The following is a 22,872-nucleotide window of genomic DNA, read 5'->3' as shown; positions in this document are numbered from 1 at the left end:
GTCTTTGTTAATAACACTTCTAATGATTTGTGTTTGCATCTATTTTTATATCTCTTAACACACTTGCAAGATACTCAAGGCTGCTTTGGAAAGAGCCCAAGCTCTGGAGTGGGGTGTATTTAAAATAGATGAACCCCTGGTTGCTGTAGATATATCATTGGTATTCATTCAGTTTGCAGGAGTTTTTTTCTCCCTTTCCAAAGTCAGAGGCAGCCTGTGGTGTGCCCAGTCCTCAGAGCACTCTAACAGAGAAGCTCCATCCCTTCCTTTTGCAGAATCTCCAGTCCTCCACTGAACAACTTGTTCTCCACAAGAGCATCACGAATACTAGAGCAAGCATTGAAAAAAGGAAAGGTCATTCTACAGCTGCAGGGTAAATTAATACAACTATTTGATCTTAAGTTCCCTTTGGCCTGACAACACTTCCCTCATCACTTAGTGAACAGCTCAAAATGTCCATACCTGGAAGATGTTTGAGATACAGCTTATTTAGACTGTGGAAAACAAAGGGAAAAACTCCCATCATAAAATCTCCTATGACAGCTCCTTGAAAGTCAGCCAGTGACCATAACAAATCCCTTCTCCTGCTCTCAGCTAGGATATTATCTTCCTCTGACTGGGTGCTTGGTGGCCATGAGCCACACGCTGGGGCTGATGGATATGAAATTCTCAGGATAGTGATGAAAGCCCCACCATCTACTTCCCACAGCAGCACCCCCATGCAAAGCAACACACCTCAAAGCCCTGGCAATAAGGCTACCACTATCAGCCAGAAAGTCCAGCTGAAGCCTGGCCAGCACTGAGACAAGGCTATTTCACACACAGGTTCTCTGGCCACGCCTGCTTATCAAGGAGCAGACAGCTACACAACGACTACACTCTACTCTTTGCAAGACTGGAGGAAGTCAGAGGCCAGACTCCTCTGGTTTTAAGGGCTACAAGAGTGTGGAAGGCCCAGCCATCTGCAGGATGTCCTTGTTGCCACCTGGGCCAGCACCACCTACTCCTTCACCAGACACCCAGGACATGCAGCTATCTCAGCTTCCCTGGTGCCTGCCCTTGACACAGCAGGATTATTTGTCTTCACCCTTACAGTGCATCCTGGAGCACTTTTCCAGAGAGAAGTCTGGGCTAGGATGTGCTCCCAGCCGGGTGTGTCAAAATACTGGTGCTATACTGGTGTGCCAGGGGAGTTCCATGGTTTGAAACACCACTTTCAATTCAGGTTGGGTTTGTTTGTTGGTTTTTTTTTTTTTTAAAAAAAAATTTGTCTCAAATGCAGAAAAATAACTTTATATACATATATACATAGCAGTTCTGTGAGCTGTTTTCACACTGAGAAATTAAATGAACATTTTAAAAGATCAAATCTGAGCAAATCTGAGTATTCTTAGTACACACAAATATCACTGCTTTTTATAAACGATAACCTTAATTTCATTTTAAAAAAATACAATTCAGCCCAGGGCTGCATTTCCTTGTGTAGGTCCCAGCATACCTTTCCATGGATGCCTGCCTTTCCTGGTTGAAGCTCTCCAGCACAGCCTCCTGTCTCCTGAGCCAAAGTGAAGCCTGCAGCAGGCGGGTGCTCAGCACGAGATGCTTTGCGCGGCTGTCACGCACCGCTCGAGGAGCGAGCCGCAGCCTCAGCACAGTGATGTTGCCACCAACTTGCTTGTTTAGAAAAGCTTGGGAATGTCACAACTTGTTACACGGTGGTATCCTTAATCTCCTCGGGAGGCAGTCATAACTTCTGCCTGAGGCGCCCCAGAATTTCCACGAGCACCGGCAGCGCAAAATTAATGATGTGGTTCAGTCTAGGAGGGGTGGCATTCTAATAGTGGGTAGAGGAAGCCTTACATACTGCTACTCTTGGAGGAGTAAATGAACTAGCTCACCTTTGTCACAGGCTTTGAGATATTCCAAGGACATGTTCCATAAAAGTCAACTTGTTATTATGTATTCCTGACAAAATATTGTTTTAATTAATCTCCGTCTTTGATTTTCTGTTTGGGCTACTCTCACAATGGCTTTTTGCTTGCTTTTACTGTAGGTAGTGTGGGCTCACCCACACACTATTTCCAGAACCTGTAGAGAATTATGTCACTGCAAGTCATTGATTGCGTTCCAACTTGGACTCTGCTTTGCACAGGGTCTAATTAATCCATATTCATACCATAAGGATTTCTCATCTGACTATGGTTTGATCAGCCAGCAGAGAAATCTAGAGTCCATATCAGTTACATCAGATCTTTCCACGAGAAAGTGCAGCTCTCCAATAGCTTTGTGTCCAGGCAATACAGGGTCTAGGCTATCATGAACTATTTTGATGGAAATAAATATCACCATTTAAAAAAAACCAACCAAAATAAAAATCCAAAGCAAAACCCCCCCAAAAAACAAAACCGAACAAAAAACCCTCTTCAAAAAGCCAGATTAGTTCATATATTTCAGAAACATATCTAAACTTTGTGTTTAAACAAAAATAGTCCTACCTGCTTAATCAAAAACAGCCAGAAGATTTTTTGTATGAAATGCACTCAGAAGATAAGCCAAAAGACAAGCAAAGAACATAAAGAAATAAAAAGATAAGCAAAGAAAACCTGTTGTTAAAGATGAGAGAATTTACATGGGTTGTCTAACTTTTTGTGGTTTCAAGCCCAGTTATTAGAAAAATAAAATAATGTAACCTAGGAAGAAGATTCTGCATTTCCCTCGTTTATTTTACCCAACCTTTTCGTTGTGCTAATTTGTATTCCAATCAATTAAACTGTTGAATAACACGTTTGTCAGGAGGTATTCAAGTGGCGTAAAGCAGTTCAAGGTTTCTCTTGTAATCTAGATTCCTAGCAGGAATTTTTTGGCAAAACGGCAGTTTCAAAATGCACAGTAAGACACCGACTATCCTCTCTCTCATGGCAGGGTCCTGTATACGTGTCACACGTACATTTTATATCAGGATTAATGCCTTTAATATTTTCCCCGTTTTCTCTGCCGAATCCCATCTGCAGGGACGATTACTGTGGGGTTTTTTTTCACCTAGACACGCTCAAGTTTTGTTCCCATTTCACCCACTGAATTCTGTGCAGACCAACAAAGCCACGTTTGGCCTCGGCACCGAGGAACGAAGACACATTTTCACACCAAGCTGCGATTAGCTCTCCAGGGACATAGTTTTCTTTGCCTTCCAATTCTTGTGATCCCCTCCCTCTTCCTCCTTACCGCGGGGCTTTTCGGACAATAAACGAATGTGGGTCTAAGCTACACCTTTTCTTACACCTCCTGCTTTTAAGGGCGCACAGAGCATGATCTCCCACCGCTTCTGCGCTCCCCCTTATGAAGTTCTTTCCCCCGTTCCAGCGGGGCAGCGGGACAGCGCCTTGCCCTGTCTCTGGCTGCCCAGGCGGGACGAGGCAAGGGGCGCACCGCCCCGGGTTCCTGCGGCTCGGGCAGCGCTCCGAGGGGCTCGGGAATAAGCCGGGATGCAGGCGGGATCCAGCCCCGCGAGGGGCGGGCGGAGGGCGGGGAGGGGTCGGCGCAGGCGGGGCCGCGCCTGGCGGCGGGAGCGCGCTCGGCGGCGGGAGCTGCGATCCCGCCGGGACACGGCCATGGAGCCCTCGCCCAAAGACGGCGAGAGCGCGGCGGCCGCGGAGCCCGGCCGGGGCGGCACGGCCCCTTCCAGCGGGGTGGTGGTGCAGGTCCGGGAGAAGAAGGGTCCCCTGCGCGCCGCCATCCCCTACATGCCCTTCCCCGTGGCCGTCATCTGCCTCTTCCTCAACACCTTCGTGCCGGGGCTGGGTAAGGATGCTGTGGGAGGGAGCGAGGGAAGGCGGCGGGGGTCGGGGTCCCTCTCCCCACCTGCGGCTGCTTCTCCCCGGCGGGGGCGCCCGGACCCCGCCGCCGCCGAGGCAACTTTCCCCGACGGCACCGCGGGGAGGGATGGAGGAACGGAGAGGGGCGGGAGCCCCTCCGCAAAGTTTGGCGTCGGGAGCCGGGGCAGCGCCCTGCGGGGTCCCCAGGGATCCACAGGGTGCAGCGAGCGAGGGTCGCGTTCCCCTGGGATGGCAGCGGGGACCGGGGCTGGGACACCCGCCTGCCCCCTCGGCCGGGCACGGCCAGTCCCCAGCCCCGGGGACGGAGCATCCCCCGCTCCTTCCCACCCCTCCGCTATCGCCGGGCGGGGATCGCGCTGTGTCGAAGGGATTCAGCTGTTCGGGCTCTCGCGAACTGTATTTCAGTCACGGTGCATCACTCGCTAGCTTTCAGAGACGACCTTCCAGAGCCCATCGTCCCGGGTTTTCTGAGGAGACCCCTGGAAAAGGTCAGAACCGTTTTCCAGAGAAACTGGAGGTTCACCGTTTCTCAGCATAAAGTCTCTACTGTGCTCAGGTCCCTATGATGTGGCTGCACCCTTTCTGTATTTCTTTTTCCTCCACTTGAATTAGGAACTGCTTACTGCAAGAGGAGCTTAGAGTTTGAACACTACAAAAGCCCCTGGAATACCAAGCTAAATACAACATTCTAGCTAAAAGCAAAATAACCACATAAATAAAAAACCAAAACCAAACAAAATAATCCATAACTCATTAATGCATACCTCAGGTCTCTCATAGTCCGTTTCTGGCTGCTGTTTCTGCTACTGTGGCCACCACACAAGCCTTCCTTGTGATATGGGAGTATCCTCCACCTAGCCCTGCTTTTAAAGAGCTACTGCCTGCCTTTAATTCCTTCATGTGCTTTAGGTGGCTTGATATTTAACAAATCCGAAATCCTTAAAGTTCTGATTAAAGTACTACCCAAGTGTGGGCGGGATAGTGTGTGCAACATGTAGAAGCCATTTCTATTCCAGCATCTTTTCTCTGAACCTGTGGATGTATTCCAGAGGAAAATGTGCACCTTTTGAAGTACCTCTGAGTTTTCCTGTGGAACAAATGTGTGCTTCCAGATGCAATCCATTGTGCTCGGGTGTGTTGTTTGCATATTCCTTGTGTGCAGCCACCTGAAGAACCTTGAGCGATGAATCAAACTCAACAGAGTTGAGTTCTGTCATGGGGCTTTAGGTTTCCTGAGGCTTAGTTTCCCACTTTGGAGAGAGAAGTTCAAAACCAGAGTTTTCAATGCGAGTGTTTTCTGTTGGCATTGAAGACACCACATCTTCACTGTAGATATATAAGGATAAAGCTTCTCTTACCACACCCTTTTCCTTATCCAAATTATCTGACACTTCACAGAGCACACTAGAAAACACCTCAGTGTTCTCCCTTCATCCCAGTAGGAGAGATCCCCATAAGCCATCCCCATGTCGAAATTGGCTTGATGTGTGGTTCTCTGCCCGGAGTTCTTCTCTGGGTGCTGCTGTGTGTCTGTGGGGGTAGCCAGTGTTGTGCCTTCCCTTGTACGAAGGTGCCTAAGGAAGGACAGCAGACAGCACTTCCTGAACACTGGGAATGTTCAGGGCTCCCAGTCCATGCTGGTTGGAATCTCAGGATTTGAATCCGGACTATGCAGCTGTGTTGGTTGTGCAACCACTGACAGGCTGGACCAGCATGGAATGGTTTTTAATTCTATTTTTAATTCTATTTGCTTTTTTTTATAACAGGCAAAGGGCTTCTTTTAAATTTTTTTGGCCTTTTGATGCACTAATTTCAGTGGTACGATCCGGCTGGCTGTGCCACTGCTTGTCCTGGTACCCTGTTGCAAAAGTAGCAAACCAAACAAACTACAAATGTAAAGGAATCCTTCCCTGTGGCATCCCCACAGCCTGGCAAAATGCAGTGTTTTGGAGATGCATCCCAAGCTCAGTATGCAAAGCATGACATTTAGTTTGTATATAAATGAATGATTCTGTTAATGAAGCTGCTAATATCACATGCATTTTGAGAGAAAACTTAGTCTGAGATGACACACCTGACTAGAATACAGCTATTTACAATCTCAGCCATATCCTGTCATGTATCACATAGCCCACACATGAGGGGAAACAGGAGGATTACGAATCCACTGGCAGGAATGTTCAAGGTAAAAAGAGATTTTGTGTCGTTTGTGCACTTCAGCCATCTCAATATGCTGAGCAACGCTTGTAAAATAGAGAAGATTTGCAGTGGTGTGAAGTATTCACATCAAGGATGTGAGTCTGTTCCCTGTGAAGTAAATGGCAAAATTCCCACCAATTCTTGTAGTCCAGATTGATAACATGTTAAAATGCTGTTTCACAGGCTCACTGTTATATTTCTGCCTGCTTAGTTGGAGGGTGTGACTATGTTTAGGTGTTAATGGAAGTCCTCTATTTCTCAGTCCCTAAATTCATCCTTCATCTCTTTTGCATGTAGTTGTCATTTCTGTGTAGACTCTGCAGTGCAATTGCAAAGGGTCAGAGACCACCAGAGCAGACAAGCAAATGGACAACATTGAATAAATCAAGTTTTCCACTGCTTGGAGACTGGTGCACTGTGTATTTCATTAGTGCCCTGTGCCTCAGAGCAGTGATTTCCAAATAGAAATTACACTCTGATGCTGGCTTCCAAATCCTTGGGTATTCTCTCACCATCTGAAAACCTCTGTTTTTCAGTTAAATTATCTTTCCTCTGATATAGAAGACACCTGTAAGGGCGAAATATAAGAATTTTAAATATCTGGTTTATTTTCCCTTGGTGCTTTTAATGTTTTGCAGTAGTACTCTATTTGGACAGGAGAGGTAACACTTTCTTTTTGTTTACAGTCAGTTTATTATTTTCAGTTGGTTAATTTTCAGAGTTTTATAACCTAGAGCTGCAGGTTTTAAGACGCATTGTAAACTGGGTTTTAACTACTCATTCCACACTTTACAAGAGATGTAGTTTATAGGTATTTTTTCATACCAGGGGATATGTTAACTTTCGCCTTGCCAAAACTTAAAATTCAGACCAAATGCAGTGTAAAAAAATCTTGATTAGCCCACTACTTTAATCCGTTTTGCCGAACAGCCTTGAAACGACACATTCCTTCCATTGGCTGTGACAGCCGCGACCACTTGGAAATGTCCTGGATCAGTTCTCCATGTTCCAGTGCCGTCTTTCTGCCGTGTGTCTCTCGGGGCTGCAGGGCTGAGCTGGGATGAAGGTGTCCCAAGCTCAGGTTCCTGAAAGAGTGGGCAGGAAGAAGAGGGAGGAGTCACCGTGCCGTGGCCAGCAGCGCTGCGGCTCCGGAGCTCTGCTCTGCCTGGGGCTTTGTGCAGCATCCCTGAGGCATGAGGGCCGGATGAGCCATGAGCTCCGGGGAGCTCCGGGGAGCTCCGGGGAGCTCAGGGGAGCTCAGGGGAGCGGGGAATGTGGCTCCAGCGGAGGGAGGGGCTGTGGGGCTGGGCAGGAGCGAGCGGAGCCCCCAGCCCGCAGCGCTGCAGATGGGAGAGCGCTGGCCGAGCCCTTGGGCTGGCAGACTGTGTTCTCCCGGAGCTGCCGTGTGCCAGTCAGCGTGGGAGAGGATCCGGCTCCTTGTCACTCCCGGAGCTGATACATGGGAATCTTGCCCTCCTTCCTCTCTGCTCTTCCTTCTCTCGACATCACGTGTGTGGGAGGGGGTAAACGAAGGGGGGGGATTTAAGGGAAATGTGAGAAGTGAGTGAAATTATCTGAAAGTCTGAGATATTCTCCGAGATTAATCCCTCCTGGCGGGAAGGGGGTGGACTTTTGGACCACAGCCTGCGTTGTACGTGCATGCTGTTTTTGTGCAGGGAGTAATTGAAATAGGTAGAATAAAATGATTTTAGTGCGGGATAGGAGAGCAGCCACCCCTGTGCCATGAAATAGCCCGTGGAGAAGTTCAGGAGTGACAGCCTCTCACAGCAGCGACAGAAAGGAGGGGTGGCTCCCAGCCCACTGAACTTCTCTCTTCCACGGTACCACAGTGCAGCGCTCCTGTTCCTGGGTGTGTCAGCTCCGTATCACGAGTCTTCTGCCATCTGTTTATTCAGTCTTGAGAGAGTTCAAGCACTGCACCTTCAGCTGTGTGAATGTGGCTTTAATACTTGATTTATAGAAGCCAAGAATCTTCTCATTAGAAAGCAAGGCTCTCCTGAGCAGAATGAGTCCTCCAAAGAGCTGAATAGAAGTACAGGATACAACACTCAAGAAAGTTGAAGGGATAAGATCTGCATAAAATTGCCAGTACCTATTTTATTTGTTTTGGTTGAAATGGTATATAGATGCCTCAAGCAAACATCCATTGCCTTCATTACTGAAACAAAGAATTTAAAGGAAAAAACACATTTTCTTATTTATGGTATAGCAAACAGTGCAAAAAAGAAATTTGGGGTTTCACACATATGTGCTTTAAAATCTCCAACTCCCTTTGGTATTTATGATCGCTTAATCTTTTTTTTTTTTTTCCTTTTTAACATGCAAACCAACGAATCTGTGTGATTTATAAGCTCATTTGTGGAAAACAAAGGGTTTCTAGAGTTGTTTGTGTGAATTTGTGTTTGTGAACTTTACTGCTGCAGTTTTTTAGCTAACATTGCCTTTCAGCCTGTGATGCTGGTAGTGTGCAGAAACAAGCTGTTTCTTCATGGGAGCATAATTAAACAAAGCCAACCTATTGCCAGTAGGCTTCACTCTGACAGGGGTTGTATTTTCCACTGAAAAGGTCAAGAAGTTCTTTATGGTGATTTGTGCTTGTGCAAGGTGGGAAATGAGACCTGCAATAAAATGTGTGCATCCCGGTTTTACTGCTCCATTACTGGTACCAGTGGTATCAGCTATAGATTATCCTCACAGTGACGTAAAGTTGGGCACAAGAACAGCTGAATCTGAGGCTTCTGCACCTGCAGGTCTTTGCTCTTTTCAGTATGTAGAAGGCCATTAAACTCCTCATTTATTTTCTTTTTATAACACAGATTTAAGTGAGAAATCTTATTGTATCATAACTTACCTGGCAGATGGTATTGAACAGTCATGCCACAATCTTACCACCACTGGGTAGTCTGGAATATTTTTGTTCCATGAAGTGTCTGGACCACTTCAAATGATGATCAATCCTGGAAAACTCACAAGAGGTTTACAGGTAATTAGTGATCTGAATAAATGCTGAAGTGTTTCAACTTTGTAGCTCCTTGATTGAGATAACTTCACCTAGTGCCTCTGGTCAGAAATAAAAAGAAAAAAAAGGTGTTTTACCTGCTGAGGGACCTGATGTGGCCCCTCAGTTCAATCCAGTGTTGAATGGCACACTTTGCTGCATTTTAGGCAGAAAGTGCTTTCTGCTTTGCCTGTACTCTCCTGAATACTTCATATATTCCTCTTCTTCCCATTCCTGAGTGTAACACTGGGTTCTTCCCTTGAATTTGTCTGCCCAGCCATGATGGTCACGTGTATGTGCTGTCATACTCATCCTCCTCCCATGCCATTCCTTGCAGTTATGGGCACACACGGCAAAAGCTCTCCGGTGCCTTGTTCATGACCACAGCTTCAAGTCACAGTCCAAATATTTAGAACTGTTTCTGTCCTTTGGTTAGTTTTTGCTCCTCACTTGCTACAGTTGGTAGAAGTCAGCTGTTGAGCTCTACTTGCATTTAAAATGACTTTTTGGTTCATTTCGCTGTCAAGCTGTGCACTAAGCCATTGCTGCAGCCTTTGAATTGCTGTCCGTGCCAGACCAGCTAAAATGCAAACAAGTTTCTCCTCCTCCCTCATGCCTTCTGTTTTCACCAAAATAGAAGACAAAATAAATGGCCAGGGACGTCTTTGTTCAGTGGTTTTTGTTCAGTGCTGTTGTTGAAGCAGCTCTCTGGAGGTATTCATTACTTAATGAACACACAAGGAGACAGGGTTTGCTCAGCATCTTGTAATCTTGTTTGTCATTTAATGCAGTTTGCACAGATGTACTTGAAGATTAAAAGTGAAGGTGGGAGCAGACAGCATAGAAGAGCTGTTAAATGGCCAAGTAAACCAGCTGAATTTTAAGGTGGATAGAATGCTGTTCCAGATGAAGAGTGTGATGTGGAGAGGAACAGAGAAGGAGTCCAGAAGGAGAAAAGTACAACAAAGTACAGGAGAAAAGAATCTTTGCAAAGGTTCAGTGAGAAGGCAAAAGAACTGAAATTTCTTGCAGCAAGGGAGAAAATGAGTGAAAGGATTTGAAGATAAAAGTAACTTGGATGAGAAGAGTGCTTTGGATAGGTGAATTTTTCCTAGTCTGGATAGCAGGAAGCAAGTGAATTTTCTCCTGCTCTGAATCAGTGGGTGTTGGAGAGATTTACAAAGCCTGATAAAACACCATTGCCTGCAGCAGCTCACTGCCATTTAATCTCCCCACCATGAAAAGGACTTTGAGAGTTTCTGAACTGTTCAGGATCATAAAGAGAGGATCAGGAAGCAGAAGCCAGGTTCCTCAGGCTCTTCTTTACCCTTGTGTGCAGGACCCTGAACACAATTATACCTGCAGTGTCTGCCACAAAGGTGAATTTTAGTGCATCCTGTTTTGAATTTTGTGGAGAAACAAATGATTGGAAGGTAAAGGGATTCTAAAATAGTCCTAAGGTTTGTGATAAGGTAAAATGAGTCTGACATATAACATCCTTTCTCCTGTCTTAGGACTTGCCTTCACTGTAGAACTTTACAACTTTAAAGTGACACGGTGGCAGCACCACAGTGGATGTAGCCCTCTGCAAAGATGCTGGTCAAAGACAAAACAGAATAGATGATTTCATTTGGAAGGGACCTACAATTATCATCTTGTCCAGCTGCCTGCCCAGTTCAGGGCTGACTAAGTTGAAGCATATTATTACAGCCATTGTTCAAATGGCTTTTAAACACTGACAGGCTCAGGGCCCAGCCTCACACCAGTAAGAAGAGTTTGTGTCATTGACCTTGCTTTAGAGACTTGTGAAACCTGAGGAATGTGAAACCTGACTTTTCCTCATTCTGCTGAAGATAAGGAGGTTTTTCATTAAGGGAAGAAGTTAATCCCTCTTCCCCTTCCCAGGGTTTTTAAGCATTTATGTTATCTAGGGAGACCCAAAATGAAAATGCTGTAAAAACTTGAAAAAAAAATAATCACATGCCATTCTATCTAGTTATATTTCACTTGTTGATTTTTGATGTTATAAACTTAGGTTTCATTCTGTGGGGAGTCAAGGAAAAAATAAATGGGCAGAACGCAAATATTTGATTTAAAATGCTAATTTCCACAGTTTGTTCTCTCTCCATCTTACCACTTAGAAGCTGCTCTCAACCCTCCTTCCTTCAGCCATGCAGATTTTGTAATGAAGGCAGTTCAAACTCAGTGTTTCCATTCCAAAGGAGTTACAGACCAAGCAAATTTTCTCTAACTACTTGACAGCTCCTCAAAAGGCCTAGCATTGCCACCTGGAATCACACAATATTTGGTGTTTCTTTAGAACCTTGTCCCCTGAGGCCCTTGATTAGATGAGAATCTTTGCTTGCAGGAAAGGAAAAAATGTAACTCTTAGGGCTGTGGAGCAGGACTTGAAGATAATGATCCTGTCTCAAAAGTGAAAAAAAAAAGAAAAGAAAAAAGGAGGCGGTGGGAAGAAAGAATGAATTGCCTTTTTTTTTTTAAATTCTCAGTTTTGGAGAATCTGAGTCATGGTTTTTCAGCACTGGGAAATGGTAATATTATACTGAGCTTTTAAATTTAAAAAAGAGGATACATTACTAACTAATTTACAGTGCTTCCATATTAGACAAAACCATGGACATCCACGTCTTTGAGCATAGCATCATGAAATACAGTAAATATAAATTAGGTGGTTGATGAAAACTGATGGGCAATATACTAACTTAAATTAAAAATCTCAGTATAAACATACCCAAAGGATATGCCTGGAGTGGATCATGGTCAAATCTTGTTAGAGGAAATGGGGAATACAATCAATAGAGGAGCTCTTGGAAACATAACCACATTCTCTTCCGGGGTTCATCCTTTACTACCTTTCCAGCTTCAGAAATAATGCTTATACAAGGAATTGTGCAGGGGACCAAGGTCATCTTTGGGAACGTGAATTTAAACGTGACAGATCATTATCCAGCCTCTCACCAGGTTGTTGTTTATCTGGGCTGAATTCTCAGCTGGCCACAAGCACTGGTGAATATTCACACAAAACTTAAAAATGCATTGAGATTGTGGATAATAATTTTGTTTTAGTTAAAACACAAAAAAGTTTGTAAAGAACGCGAAAGGGCTAAATGATGAAATTAATCTTGTGGTTGTGTTGGGGAAAAAAATTCAAGTGGACCAAATAAGAATGCTCTTTTAAAAAAGTGTGTATTTTTACTAAGTGTTAGTGTTAATAAACCTTTGAAGAACTGAGATTTATTGTAGACTAAAAAACAGACTATAATGAGCCACAAGTTCACTACATTAAAAACTTCAGTAATTTCGTGAAGTATGAATCATGATGTTTTTGTGAAAATATTTTACCTGAAATAAGCTTAATGATCACATTAGTATGACACTGTCCAGCTGAAACTGTTTCACTGGTTTAAGTTTCAAATATGTATTTGCATGCATACCTATTACATATGCCACTATGGTGAATTGAGATCATGGCATTAAAGGAAAGCCTCCTGTAGGCAGAAAACCATTTGTTGTATCTGTTTGAGAGCATTCATAAAAGAATGGATTTTAGATTTCATAAATTTGTTTTGTTAATCTGCTATTTTTAAAATACTTGCAAGACCTCTTCTGTTGCCATGACAATTTGATTTCCATAAACATCATATTTTGGATGTGACTATCCAATATTGTATTTGCTATGCTGTGTGGGGAAAGGAGATGGCAACTTGGCACCACAGAAATGACAATGCAGAGAGGCCCAGAGAGTCAGACCTCTCACTGGGAGTGGTCAGGACAAGTTCATTATAGTAAGAAAAAATAAAGATTGTGGATCAAGTTATATATATTTATATTCCCTGTAAATTAGATTTTTGTTTTCATGTCTTCCTGTGAACACTGTTTTGGAGTGAGAAAACTTCAAGTTTCCACTGAAAATTGGTTCCAAGAGCCAATGTTAAGACTAAATTCTGGCTAAAATTACAGCTGGACCTTTTTGGATCTACACACACAAAGCAGCTGTAAGGGCATACAACTCTCATTGCCTTGCAACACACTCTGGAATTGCTGTCTTAATGGAAGGGCTTCACAAAGGATTTAGGATGGTGAGAAAGCTCAAAGATTGAGACATTTGTGAGGTGTAGCCACAGGAAAATCCCTCCCTGGCTGAGGGATCAGCACGACTTCCCCATATCCTCCTTCTGTCTTTTTGAAATGAGTGAAACAAATCAGATCCCTTTCAAAACTTATTTGCACCAGAATAGTTACTGAGTAATCCACTGAAAGACTTGGAACATTTTTTCCAGTGTAGTTAGAAAATTTGATGAGTGTGGATTCTCTGGATTGGGCCATTAAATTACCTCTCTTGATCTGTTTGATTGTGAAAGCATTGCCAAATCTTCCTATCTGCAGTACAAATCTGATAATGATTTTTTTTGCTGCATGTCTTTCTGCTTTAGCTCTGCATCTGACAAACTGATCAATGCTAGGGAAGGTTTAGAAAATGTTTTACAAAACAAGAACTAAACTTTTTTAAAAACAATATTTTAGACTCAGCATCATGGGATTTTTTTTTTTCCCCTCCTACTGAAATTTCATTGTGGCTGCAGAGAGCTGGTGGGATGGTTTCTTGTCTCGTGTAAAAGAGCACAGGGATTGCAGGTACTGTCAGTTGAGGGTATAAAAAGAGTCTCTTGTTTTCTCTTTTAAAAGTCAGAATGCAATTTTATACATTGACTTGCATCTGAGTACTTATTTCACTCAGTCCCCCACACATCCCACAAAAACACTGTGGAAATGGAGTCTCCTAACACCCCTTAGGAGCTGACTTCCTGAGGTAACCTACCTTGGTTCTTGTTTTCTTGGCCATCTGTAGGTGGGGAGCTGATTTTTGTGCCTGGAGAGCCAACCCCCTACGTCACGCATTGCTGCAAAATGTCTGTGTGTCTTTCCACCCACACTGCAGAGGTGTAGACAGCTGCACACATGCAGGGCAGAGCTTGAGCCAAACCATGGGTGTGGAGAGCAGAATGGAGTGGCTTTGGGCTCAGCCAGTCGGTGGCACCAGCCCATCCTGACCCAAACAACGCCTTGCGCACGACAGCGCCAATGAGCAAACGCTCATTTCTGTCAGAGCTAAGCCTCAGGATTTCCACTTTGGGTGGCAAATTCAAGGCAGTGAAGTTCAAAGCAGGATTTTTCTCCTTGTGCTGTGTGCAGCTGATACTTAGAAGCCTGTGGTGGAGCTGGGAATGGATTTTAGACCAAGCAGAGGCTCCGGGGAGCCACTCTTGCTCTGCAATTACACAGGGAACCCTTCTTTTACTGAGGCTGTGATGATTAAATGGTAACAGGCCACCCTTAGTTGCACTGACACAAAGAATAAAAGACTTTTGTTCTGTGTATTATTAACTAAAACATGGTATTTTTGGTACAATATGTGTGTGTCTGTGTTCTGGTCTCACATCAGTGCTTTCAATCCACCAGATGTTCTTTCAGTGCTCATTTAGTGCCAAGGCAGAACTGCACAGAGAGGGTGTCCCCTTCCCAGTTGCTCTGTAGTTCCCAGGTCACACTGCTTGGAACACCAACCCATCATATGAATCAGTGCAAAACAGATAAAATGTTCCCACTGCAAGCCTACCTCCTTTGTCAGATTTGTGAACCCACAACTTAGAGAGCAATGCGGTATTGAGCCTCCAGAACTATTTTGTCTCATCCCTGCTTGCCTCTTTTGCTCTAGTAACATTGAGCTGGCCCCTTGAGGTTGCTCCTGTGTAATAAATAAAATAATCAGTATTATTTACTGTAAAGAAGAATTGCAGAGCTGAGCTCTTTGCCCTTCAAACCAGGGAAGGCTCTTCCCAAGTTGTAGTACCAAGCTGGATACTCACTGAGAATTGTATTTCCCAAATTAGCCACAGCCAAAGCTAAAAATCTGGTTTATGCTGCATCATAAAACTTAATCTCCTTTCTCCTTTACAAATGTGGGTTTGTTTTAAATATTTATGACACTTCATCACACACTAGTAAATGTTCTTCAGTACATTTTGTAAAAGGAAAGATACCTATATGGTATGATTACTTACTCCAGTGACTGTGATTTTTAAGTCTTTCCTCAGAAGTTCTCTATTTACTGGTGTGAGAAGTGCCAAGTATGTAGCCAAGCAGTGTTTTCATAGAATCATAGCATCATTTAGGCTGATAAAGACCTTTAAGATCATTGAGTCCAATCATTAACCCATCACAGCCAGCCCTAAACAACGTCCCGAAGTGCCACATAAACACAGCATTATTATTTCAGTAGCACTCTGAGGTGCAGACTACACTCAAGCCCTATTATGATCCAGAAAGGGAAGGTTATGATATGGAGGAGGAGTTATGTCATACACTTAAGACTTTCTGTCTTGGAGAGTGAGTTTCTCTGAGTGGAGAATTCAGGGGAAATATCCAGATTGTCCAGGAAGTCAGTGGCAAAACTGGTGAGAGAATCTACGTGGACTTCTTGCAATTCAGCGCCTCAAATAATGCAGCCACACTTTGGTTTCCATTGACCTCTTCCAGGAAAACTGTTATTAATGGATACTACTGCCATCACTCTTGGACTCTGTGTTCATTGAGAAGAGAGGTCTTTGTGCATGCATTAATGAAAACACAGTAAAAAGGTAGGATGGACAAAGCAGGTTTTAGTTTGGATGTGCTGGTTACTCCCTCACATGTTTCTGTGATTTGCCTTATGCCTGTGGGAGGCACAAACTCTCTTGCATACATAGGAGGGGCTTCAGCATGTTTTAGTTGGTATATGACAAAAAAGAAAACCCACACCAAAGCCCGAAGCCAGGCAAGCACAGATGCATCCCAGACTTGCCATTTGCAAGAGCACTGATTTATACTGCGCTTTGTAGCTCAGTATTAACCAATATTTGCAGTAAGTAGGTTCTGTGTTCCTTCTTGGTTGCATGGCAAGTGTGTGCAAAATGGGGCCTTACTGTGACCTTTAAATAATACTGTTTTAAAATATATTATTTATGCAACTATGTAGGTGACCATGGCACTGTATAGACAATGGAAAAAGAAAAGGTCCTCTCCCAGAAGATTGTGATAGAAATGTAACCCCAAGAGTCAGATCCAAGTTAAAAGAAGTCCTAATAAAAACATGCAATACAGTGTAATGAAAAGAAAAACATTTCTTTGTGTTGTATGTTTAAAGACAGAGTTTTAAAGGCACAGTTGGGACTTGTTTCTTAGCAACAGGGCTCATCTGAGCCCTGCAAACGCTGTCATGTTGTAAAAAGATAGCCTCCAGAAGAAAAGCAATATGAAAAGAGCTAGAAACATCAAATTTAGATGTCTTCCTGCTGCTGCAGGAACATTTCATCAGCATTGCAAAGCCTCCAGGCAACAACAAGGTCATTTTGATCAACTGTAATGATCAGAACAAAGAACTCCACTTCTCTTTATCAACAGGGATGAGCAGTAAAATATTATTTAAAAATAGGTGCATTGGTATTACCATAAACCAGAGTTTAGGTCCTGCCTTCCTCCTATATCCATAGTAACAGGGCTGTTTTCTGCACTGAGGGCACAGGAGTCCTGCAGAACAAGGTTCTGCTCTGTTGTGCCTCACACTGTCAGTACCGGAAGTTTCAGAGGAACTGTAACACACAGAGTAAAATCCTACTGGCCTGTAGGAAGAGCTCCTCCTAAAGGAGTTGATGAGCTGGATGATACACCAAAGCAGGAGAGTTTTTATTAGTATTATTTAATCAAAATAAATTAATGGCAAACATATTTATTGGGCAGATTAGATGGGGTTCATGTAACCTGTGCACCTGAGTTGGTTGCCTTTATAATGTGTGGGGAGGAATTAGGTACTACCAGCATGTGACTCATCTCTTTAAATTGGGTTAAGTGAATCACACCCTCTGGGGGCCTCCATCTCTTTTTATTTTTAATTTTTTTTTTGCCTCCAAAGGGTAAGTGGCTCAGATCAAGACACCTCCCTTGCAGATATCCAAAGTTAGGTCAGATGAAAGCTACCCATTATCTGGTTCACAGAATAAGGCATTTGCTTCAATAGTTTCAAAACATTTCAGGCATTGCCCACACATCTTTCTGGATCTCATTTCGTCCTTACAAGAACTGAAGTAGTTCTGACCTCCGTGCTGTCTCCTCATGCATACACATCTGCTGTGTCTCATGGAATTTGTGCATTTTTGAAGCTCAGACCTGAACTCTCTTTCTTGTGAGTGCTCAACATAAAACTGTACAATTTCTATAATTTCCATCATTACAGAGTGCAGCTCTTTGATAGCTCTTCTCCAAAGTGTGTGATATTGAGAGGGAGGGAGGGGGACACATCTGTGAGAACATCCCAGAGAGATGTGCACGGAGAGCCCATGCTGGAACAGGTACTCCTGGCAGGAACTGCAGCCTGTGGAGAGCTCGTGCTAGGGCAGATTTACCCCAGAGGACTGCAGCCTGTGGAACAATTGGCACCAGAACAGGGGAAAAGCATCAAGAGGAAGGAGTGGCAGAGACAAACTTCTACGAACTGACCATTAATCCTCTGTCACTCCCCATCCGTCCTGCACTGTTCAGAGTGGGGCAGAGGAAGAGAAATTGGGAATGAAAGAGTGAAGTTGAATCTGGGAGTGGAGTGAAAATTAAGAGGCAAGGGTCATGTTTTATTTATCACTATCCAAACCTATTTTGATTTGCAATAAATTGATTTTCCCCAAGTCCAGCCTGTTTCACAATTGACAATAATTGGCAAGTGATCCTGCTGTTCTTTATCTTGACCCACAAACTTTTTTAGGCTTGTTTTTCCCTCTGGCCTTTGGGAGTGGGAGTGGCTGGGTGAGTGTGTGTCAGCCAGCCATGGGCAGCTCAGCACAGCACATCACCAGTTTCTGTCCTGCTCTTCCATAGCTTCCCTCCTTAGCACAGCCTGAAAGTCCTGAGGGCTTTGCTGACCATGGAACGCTTCTCTCAGCACTGCTCACAGTGATAATTAGAGTTCTTCCTTAAGGGATGTGCTGGTTGCTCACAATGTTTCTTTCCTTCCTCTCAGGGGTAGAAAACAGGAGAGAGGTCCTTGCATGCTCTATATCAGTAGCGTTGAGAGCTCCTAAATTTACCAGTGGGGCTGACAGGTGAGCCCTGAGGACTCTTGAGAACTGGCTGCTGCCTCTCCTCACTTCACCCCAGCCAGCCAGGATGGTGCCAAGTCGTAATCCCTGGTTGTGATGACTGATGTAGAAAGGTTTCCCTTCTCACTCTTCTGGAACACTGACATATCCATCTGAGACTTGATTGTGGCAATTCTACAAACAGCATCTGTCCCTTGATCTTGGCTGCAGGTGACAGCACCTCACATCATGAAAAAACAGAGAAAACCATCTACCAAAAACACAGTGCAAAGCCACAGTTAAAGCCAAGTTCAACTTTAGGAGAGCTCTGGAAAGACTTTGCAGTGAACCTGCTGTGACACAGATATGTGTTCCCTTCTGTTGACTCTGATACAGGTTTATAACCTATACTAAGAAGAAATTAATTGCCTGGCCACTGTTCCTATTCAGTCTATTAAGTTCTAATATAGCTGCACAGCATAGACACTTGATGGGACACTATTGGATCAGTTCTGCTTTCCTCAGGTCATAAAAATCCTGATTAGATGTCATTAGCATTGCTTAATCAGGAAGAAATATGACAGCATGGGAAAGACATTTCAGATGAACATTCTATAATATTCTGTAACACTTATTTTCTGGTCCATACTTGTAATCCTAATCTATTTTTATAGCCAAACCCATGGAGGGCAGCAAGGCTCAACTAGGAAAGCCAGAATTTGATTGAGCAACCCAATGGCTCTTTCACTATGGCCTGAGGCATGATATAGCCTGGAATTCCTTGATTTCAGTAGGAATTTGGTGCCTATGTGTTTTCAAAGGTCCATGCTCTTTCTCTGCCTTCCTTCTATCATTCTTCAACAGAAGCAAGGGAACATGGCCATGTGTAATTACAGAGACATACACTGGGGTACCATTAGTACTTATGAGATGCTAAAATAAAGAGAACTAGATGAAGTGCTGCTCTTGGTCTGTATGGACATGAGAGAAGAGACAGTATGCTTAAAACAGACTAAGTAGAAAAATAGATGCAGTTACTTGTGTATGTTAAAAACATTTTTTGAATGATTATAAATAGTTTAGGGCCAGACGTTTGAGAAGGGTAAGAATTATGTTTGTGCTCTCTCCCTGCTGAGCAGTTTGGCTCAGCTGTTAATTTTCACTAACAGGAAAACAAAAAGTACTTTTCCAATAGACTTGCATTGCCTTAATCCCAGATCTAGAAATGGGATGTTTCACATGGATCCCATGGATGATGCAGACTGTGCCTGCCTTGTATGATTTGTAACTTGTCTGGGAATGATGAGACTGAACTCCCACAGCACCACACAGGTTCTGCTTTGTGCAGCCAGCCAAGACATCAGCAAATGCACCTGTACCTTCTCCAGATACCCCTTTCTTCCTCCAGGTATTCTAAGATTCAAGGAATTTCCTACACCACAAGTGGTACTTGCACCCCTGTATTGTTCTATTGTTTGACCTTTTTTCTCTGTGTATTTTGATCAGTATTAGTTCAATGAGTACTAAGGAGAATTAATCACAATTTTCACTCCATCCAGTCCTCTTCCCACCCCAAATCGGGTCTTGCTTTCTGTCAGATGCGACAGCTCAGAAGAGCACAGAGCAAATTGCAGAGGTGAATGCAAAGATTTCTAAAATGCACTGGGGCTGCCTCTAGTTTCTTGCAGGGGAGCACAGTAGGAACTTCCAGGGGAGCACTGCAGCCTCGAGCTCCCTGTGGTTTGTGCCCCTTTAGGAATGACACATGTAGGCTGCTTTGTTCCACCTACACCCCAGGCCCACCCATGACCCCGATTTTGCCCAGTCACAAGCATCCAGTGCTTTTACTGTGTGCTGAAGTTCCTTGTCTACATGAGGAACATTTTTTGTGTGAGAGCTAATGGGGTCTGCATAACCCTTAGCAACTTCTCATTCAGGAGTTCGACCTGTGCATTTTGAACTTAAACTTCCCTTCTCCCCTGCTGTCCCATGAACCAACTTGTTGTAGATTTCCCGACAAGGAGCTGCTGTAGGAGAGTGGTTCCATTTGTAGTGCCCAGTGTAAGGATCATCAAGGATGTGAGACCCTACAGCAAACACTTCTGCTTAGAGTATTGCACTATCTTAATTCCTTCCCTGTGTCTGAGACGGAGAGGTGTGGTTTGTTGTGGATGTCTGATGTCCCAGAGTAGCAGTGGTGCTGCTCCAATACATCTCCAAGAAAAGAAGTAAGATGTAGCTGCTCTGTGATGTGGTCTTAGTGCATCACTGTCTTTGGATTTTTCATAGAACAGACACTTTTCTCTGAGAAATACTAACTGTAAAATTTAAGATAATTTTTCATGGGTGCATCTGGTTAAACAAATGCTTCTTTGAATGACAATAGCAGGCCTCTGCTATCAGATTGTTCTATGTAGCACAGCTAAAAATACATGCTTATTTTTTTTCCATTGCAGGCACTTTTATCCACAATAAAAGATGGCAGAATAGCTCTGATGTGTTGAATTGTTGCTTTTGTACAGTACTGCACTAGAAATCTCGTTTTGTAAAATGTGAGGGAAGAAAAAGTGCTATGTTTTTAATCACTAAAATTAAAAGAAAAATGAATTATTTTAGCTAGAAACGTGGGGTAATTTAATGCTTAAGTGTAGGAAGTTATAATGACTGTAGAAGTACACTTCAGACACCTGTAAGGATTAGCAGAGTAAGGAATCCCTAAGTAGGAGGGGAACATTGAGGTGCATAGCAGCACATCAGTGGTCCGTGCTTTCAGAGCACACAGGAGCCCGTGCTTTGAGGAGGGGTATGGGAAGGAGCATTATTACTGCACTTTGGGCAGGAGAAAGTATCACTGCCTGTTTTTTTGGTAGCTAAAACTGCAGGTACTTACATGTGCAAGAAAAGCATCTGACCTATAAATAAAAATAAAATGGCACAATAATGGTTTTACTGATGCAGCCTTTATAGATTCCTAATAGAGACTGGGACATTAGTTAACTGCAGAAATAAATCGTTACAGCAAGTTACCTTGTGTCACACAGGATCTAGAACAAATCCCTAATTCAAGGTAGGGCATTTGTGTTGCAGGATGTCTGTAAATGAAAACAGTAATAGGTTTTCACCAGCTCTGAAAGCAAAGTCTTAGGGGGAAGAGTATTTGATGTGGCACATGAAAAGGAACTCTGGCTGGAGAGTAGGTGAATATAAGGAAGGAAAAAAGATTTAATTTTTTGAGAGAGGGGAAAAAGAAATAGAAGTTGGAGTGACCTGAGTGCACAGGAAAAGGAGAGGGAGGAATTAAATACACAATTATCCTTCTTTTCTATTTCCTTGCAAGCCAGATTGATGGGAAGGTGGTTGGTGGTGTCATCATTAAGAAACATTTACTGTGCAAAGAAATTGAGTTTGACTTTGCCATCTTCATTAAGAGGAGAGGATGTCCAAGCAGAAACCAGAAGGACTGGGCAGGATATGGGAGAGGTGTCCTGAAGAGATGCTGGAGTTGTCACTGGCAAAGTGGAGACAGCACACAAAGGCTTGTGTGCAGATAAAGTTGAAAGAGGGCATGGTATGGAGGGAGCAGGAAATGGGGAAGGGAATTGCAGAGCCTGGGTCAGTGCCTCTGTGAAACAGGAAAAGAAGGATGGCAACAAAGAGCAAGAGATGCTGAGGACGTGGTAGGAGACAGAAGTGAGGCAGATGGCAAGACGGCAAAGAGCAGAGAGCCCTAGTGCAGGCCTGAGCTAGGAACCAGAAACATGGAGCACAGGTCCTGACACTCATCCAGACTCTTTGCAGACCTTGGTGAGAACTGTTTCAGCACAGAGGACGGAAACCTCATTTGTGAAAGACTGGAAACCTAAGTCATGTTGCAACACTTACAAGACAAAGCCAGGGAGGAAGGAAGTTGGTTAGGGGAGCTGGAGTGACAAGTGAAGCTGCATGACTGACACAACTCTGCTGAGGTAGGAGACTTGCCAGACACCTTTTTCTGTAGTGGGGTAAAGTGTCAATCTCCCCTTGGTTTCAGCTGTACAGTCCCATAAAATGAATTCATGTTGTGGTGTGAATGCTGATACAGTGAATCCAGGTGGGATACTGAGCTCAAACCAGAGCTGGCCATTAGAAGCTGGAGAGTCTCCCAGCTGTACAGCTTCTGGGCACAAGGCAAGCCCAAAGGTCACCAGACACCTGTTGGGCCTGCTCTGCAGGGCAGCAGGGAGAGCAACACCATCTGCTGAGCAGAGCCTGGTCCTCAGACAGCTCAACAGACTTGCTAAAAAGTTAGGAAAGTACACACATGAACATAGACTCAAATTTCTACAATTTCTAATTCTGCTTAAGGATGTATCCATGCTATTCATGTTAGCCATGTTTGAATTTTTCAACCTCATACCAAGCAGCAGGCATATCCAGTTTGCCATGGGCTGTGACTTCTTTAAAAGTACTGTCTTTCTGCAGTCTGCACTTCAGAATTGCTGCCAAGATCAGGTTAGACCTGGTGAGCCAAATGAGTCCCCGGTGTAACTCAGGCAGTCAGTGGATTTATGTCAGGGATGAATCTGGGTCCAATATAGATGTATTTTTTGGCAGAATAAGTGAAACAACAGAGGAATGAATAAAGTTTAGATGGATGGTCCCTCAGTTGTGCTTGGCCTTCTTGATAGAAGTGTTTTTCTACTATGCCCACTCCTTT

At 43.8% G+C, this 22,872-nt stretch overlaps 1 protein-coding gene across 5 annotated transcripts in view; it reads left to right on the top strand.

The window, feature by feature from the left end:
- Nucleotides 1–3,556: 3,556 nt before the first annotated feature.
- Nucleotides 3,557–22,872, top strand: part of STUM (stum, mechanosensory transduction mediator homolog) — a 46,864-nt gene continuing 27,548 nt past the window's right edge. For all 5 annotated transcript variants that reach the window (XM_015622889.1, XM_015622888.1, XM_015622890.1 and 2 more), the window contains exon 1: nucleotides 3,557–3,798. In XM_015622889.1, coding sequence (XP_015478375.1) covers nucleotides 3,609–3,798 — 190 coding nt within the window. In that variant the 5' untranslated portion in view covers nucleotides 3,557–3,608. The remainder of the gene's footprint in view (nucleotides 3,799–22,872) is intronic.

The sequence above is a fragment of the Parus major genome, chromosome 3 (genome assembly GCF_001522545.3).
Source record: "Parus major isolate Abel chromosome 3, Parus_major1.1, whole genome shotgun sequence".
NCBI classification, from domain to species: domain Eukaryota; kingdom Metazoa; phylum Chordata; class Aves; order Passeriformes; family Paridae; genus Parus; species Parus major.
The sequence above is the reverse complement of the archived record's forward strand: the minus strand, read 5'-3'. Positions and strand labels throughout refer to the sequence as shown.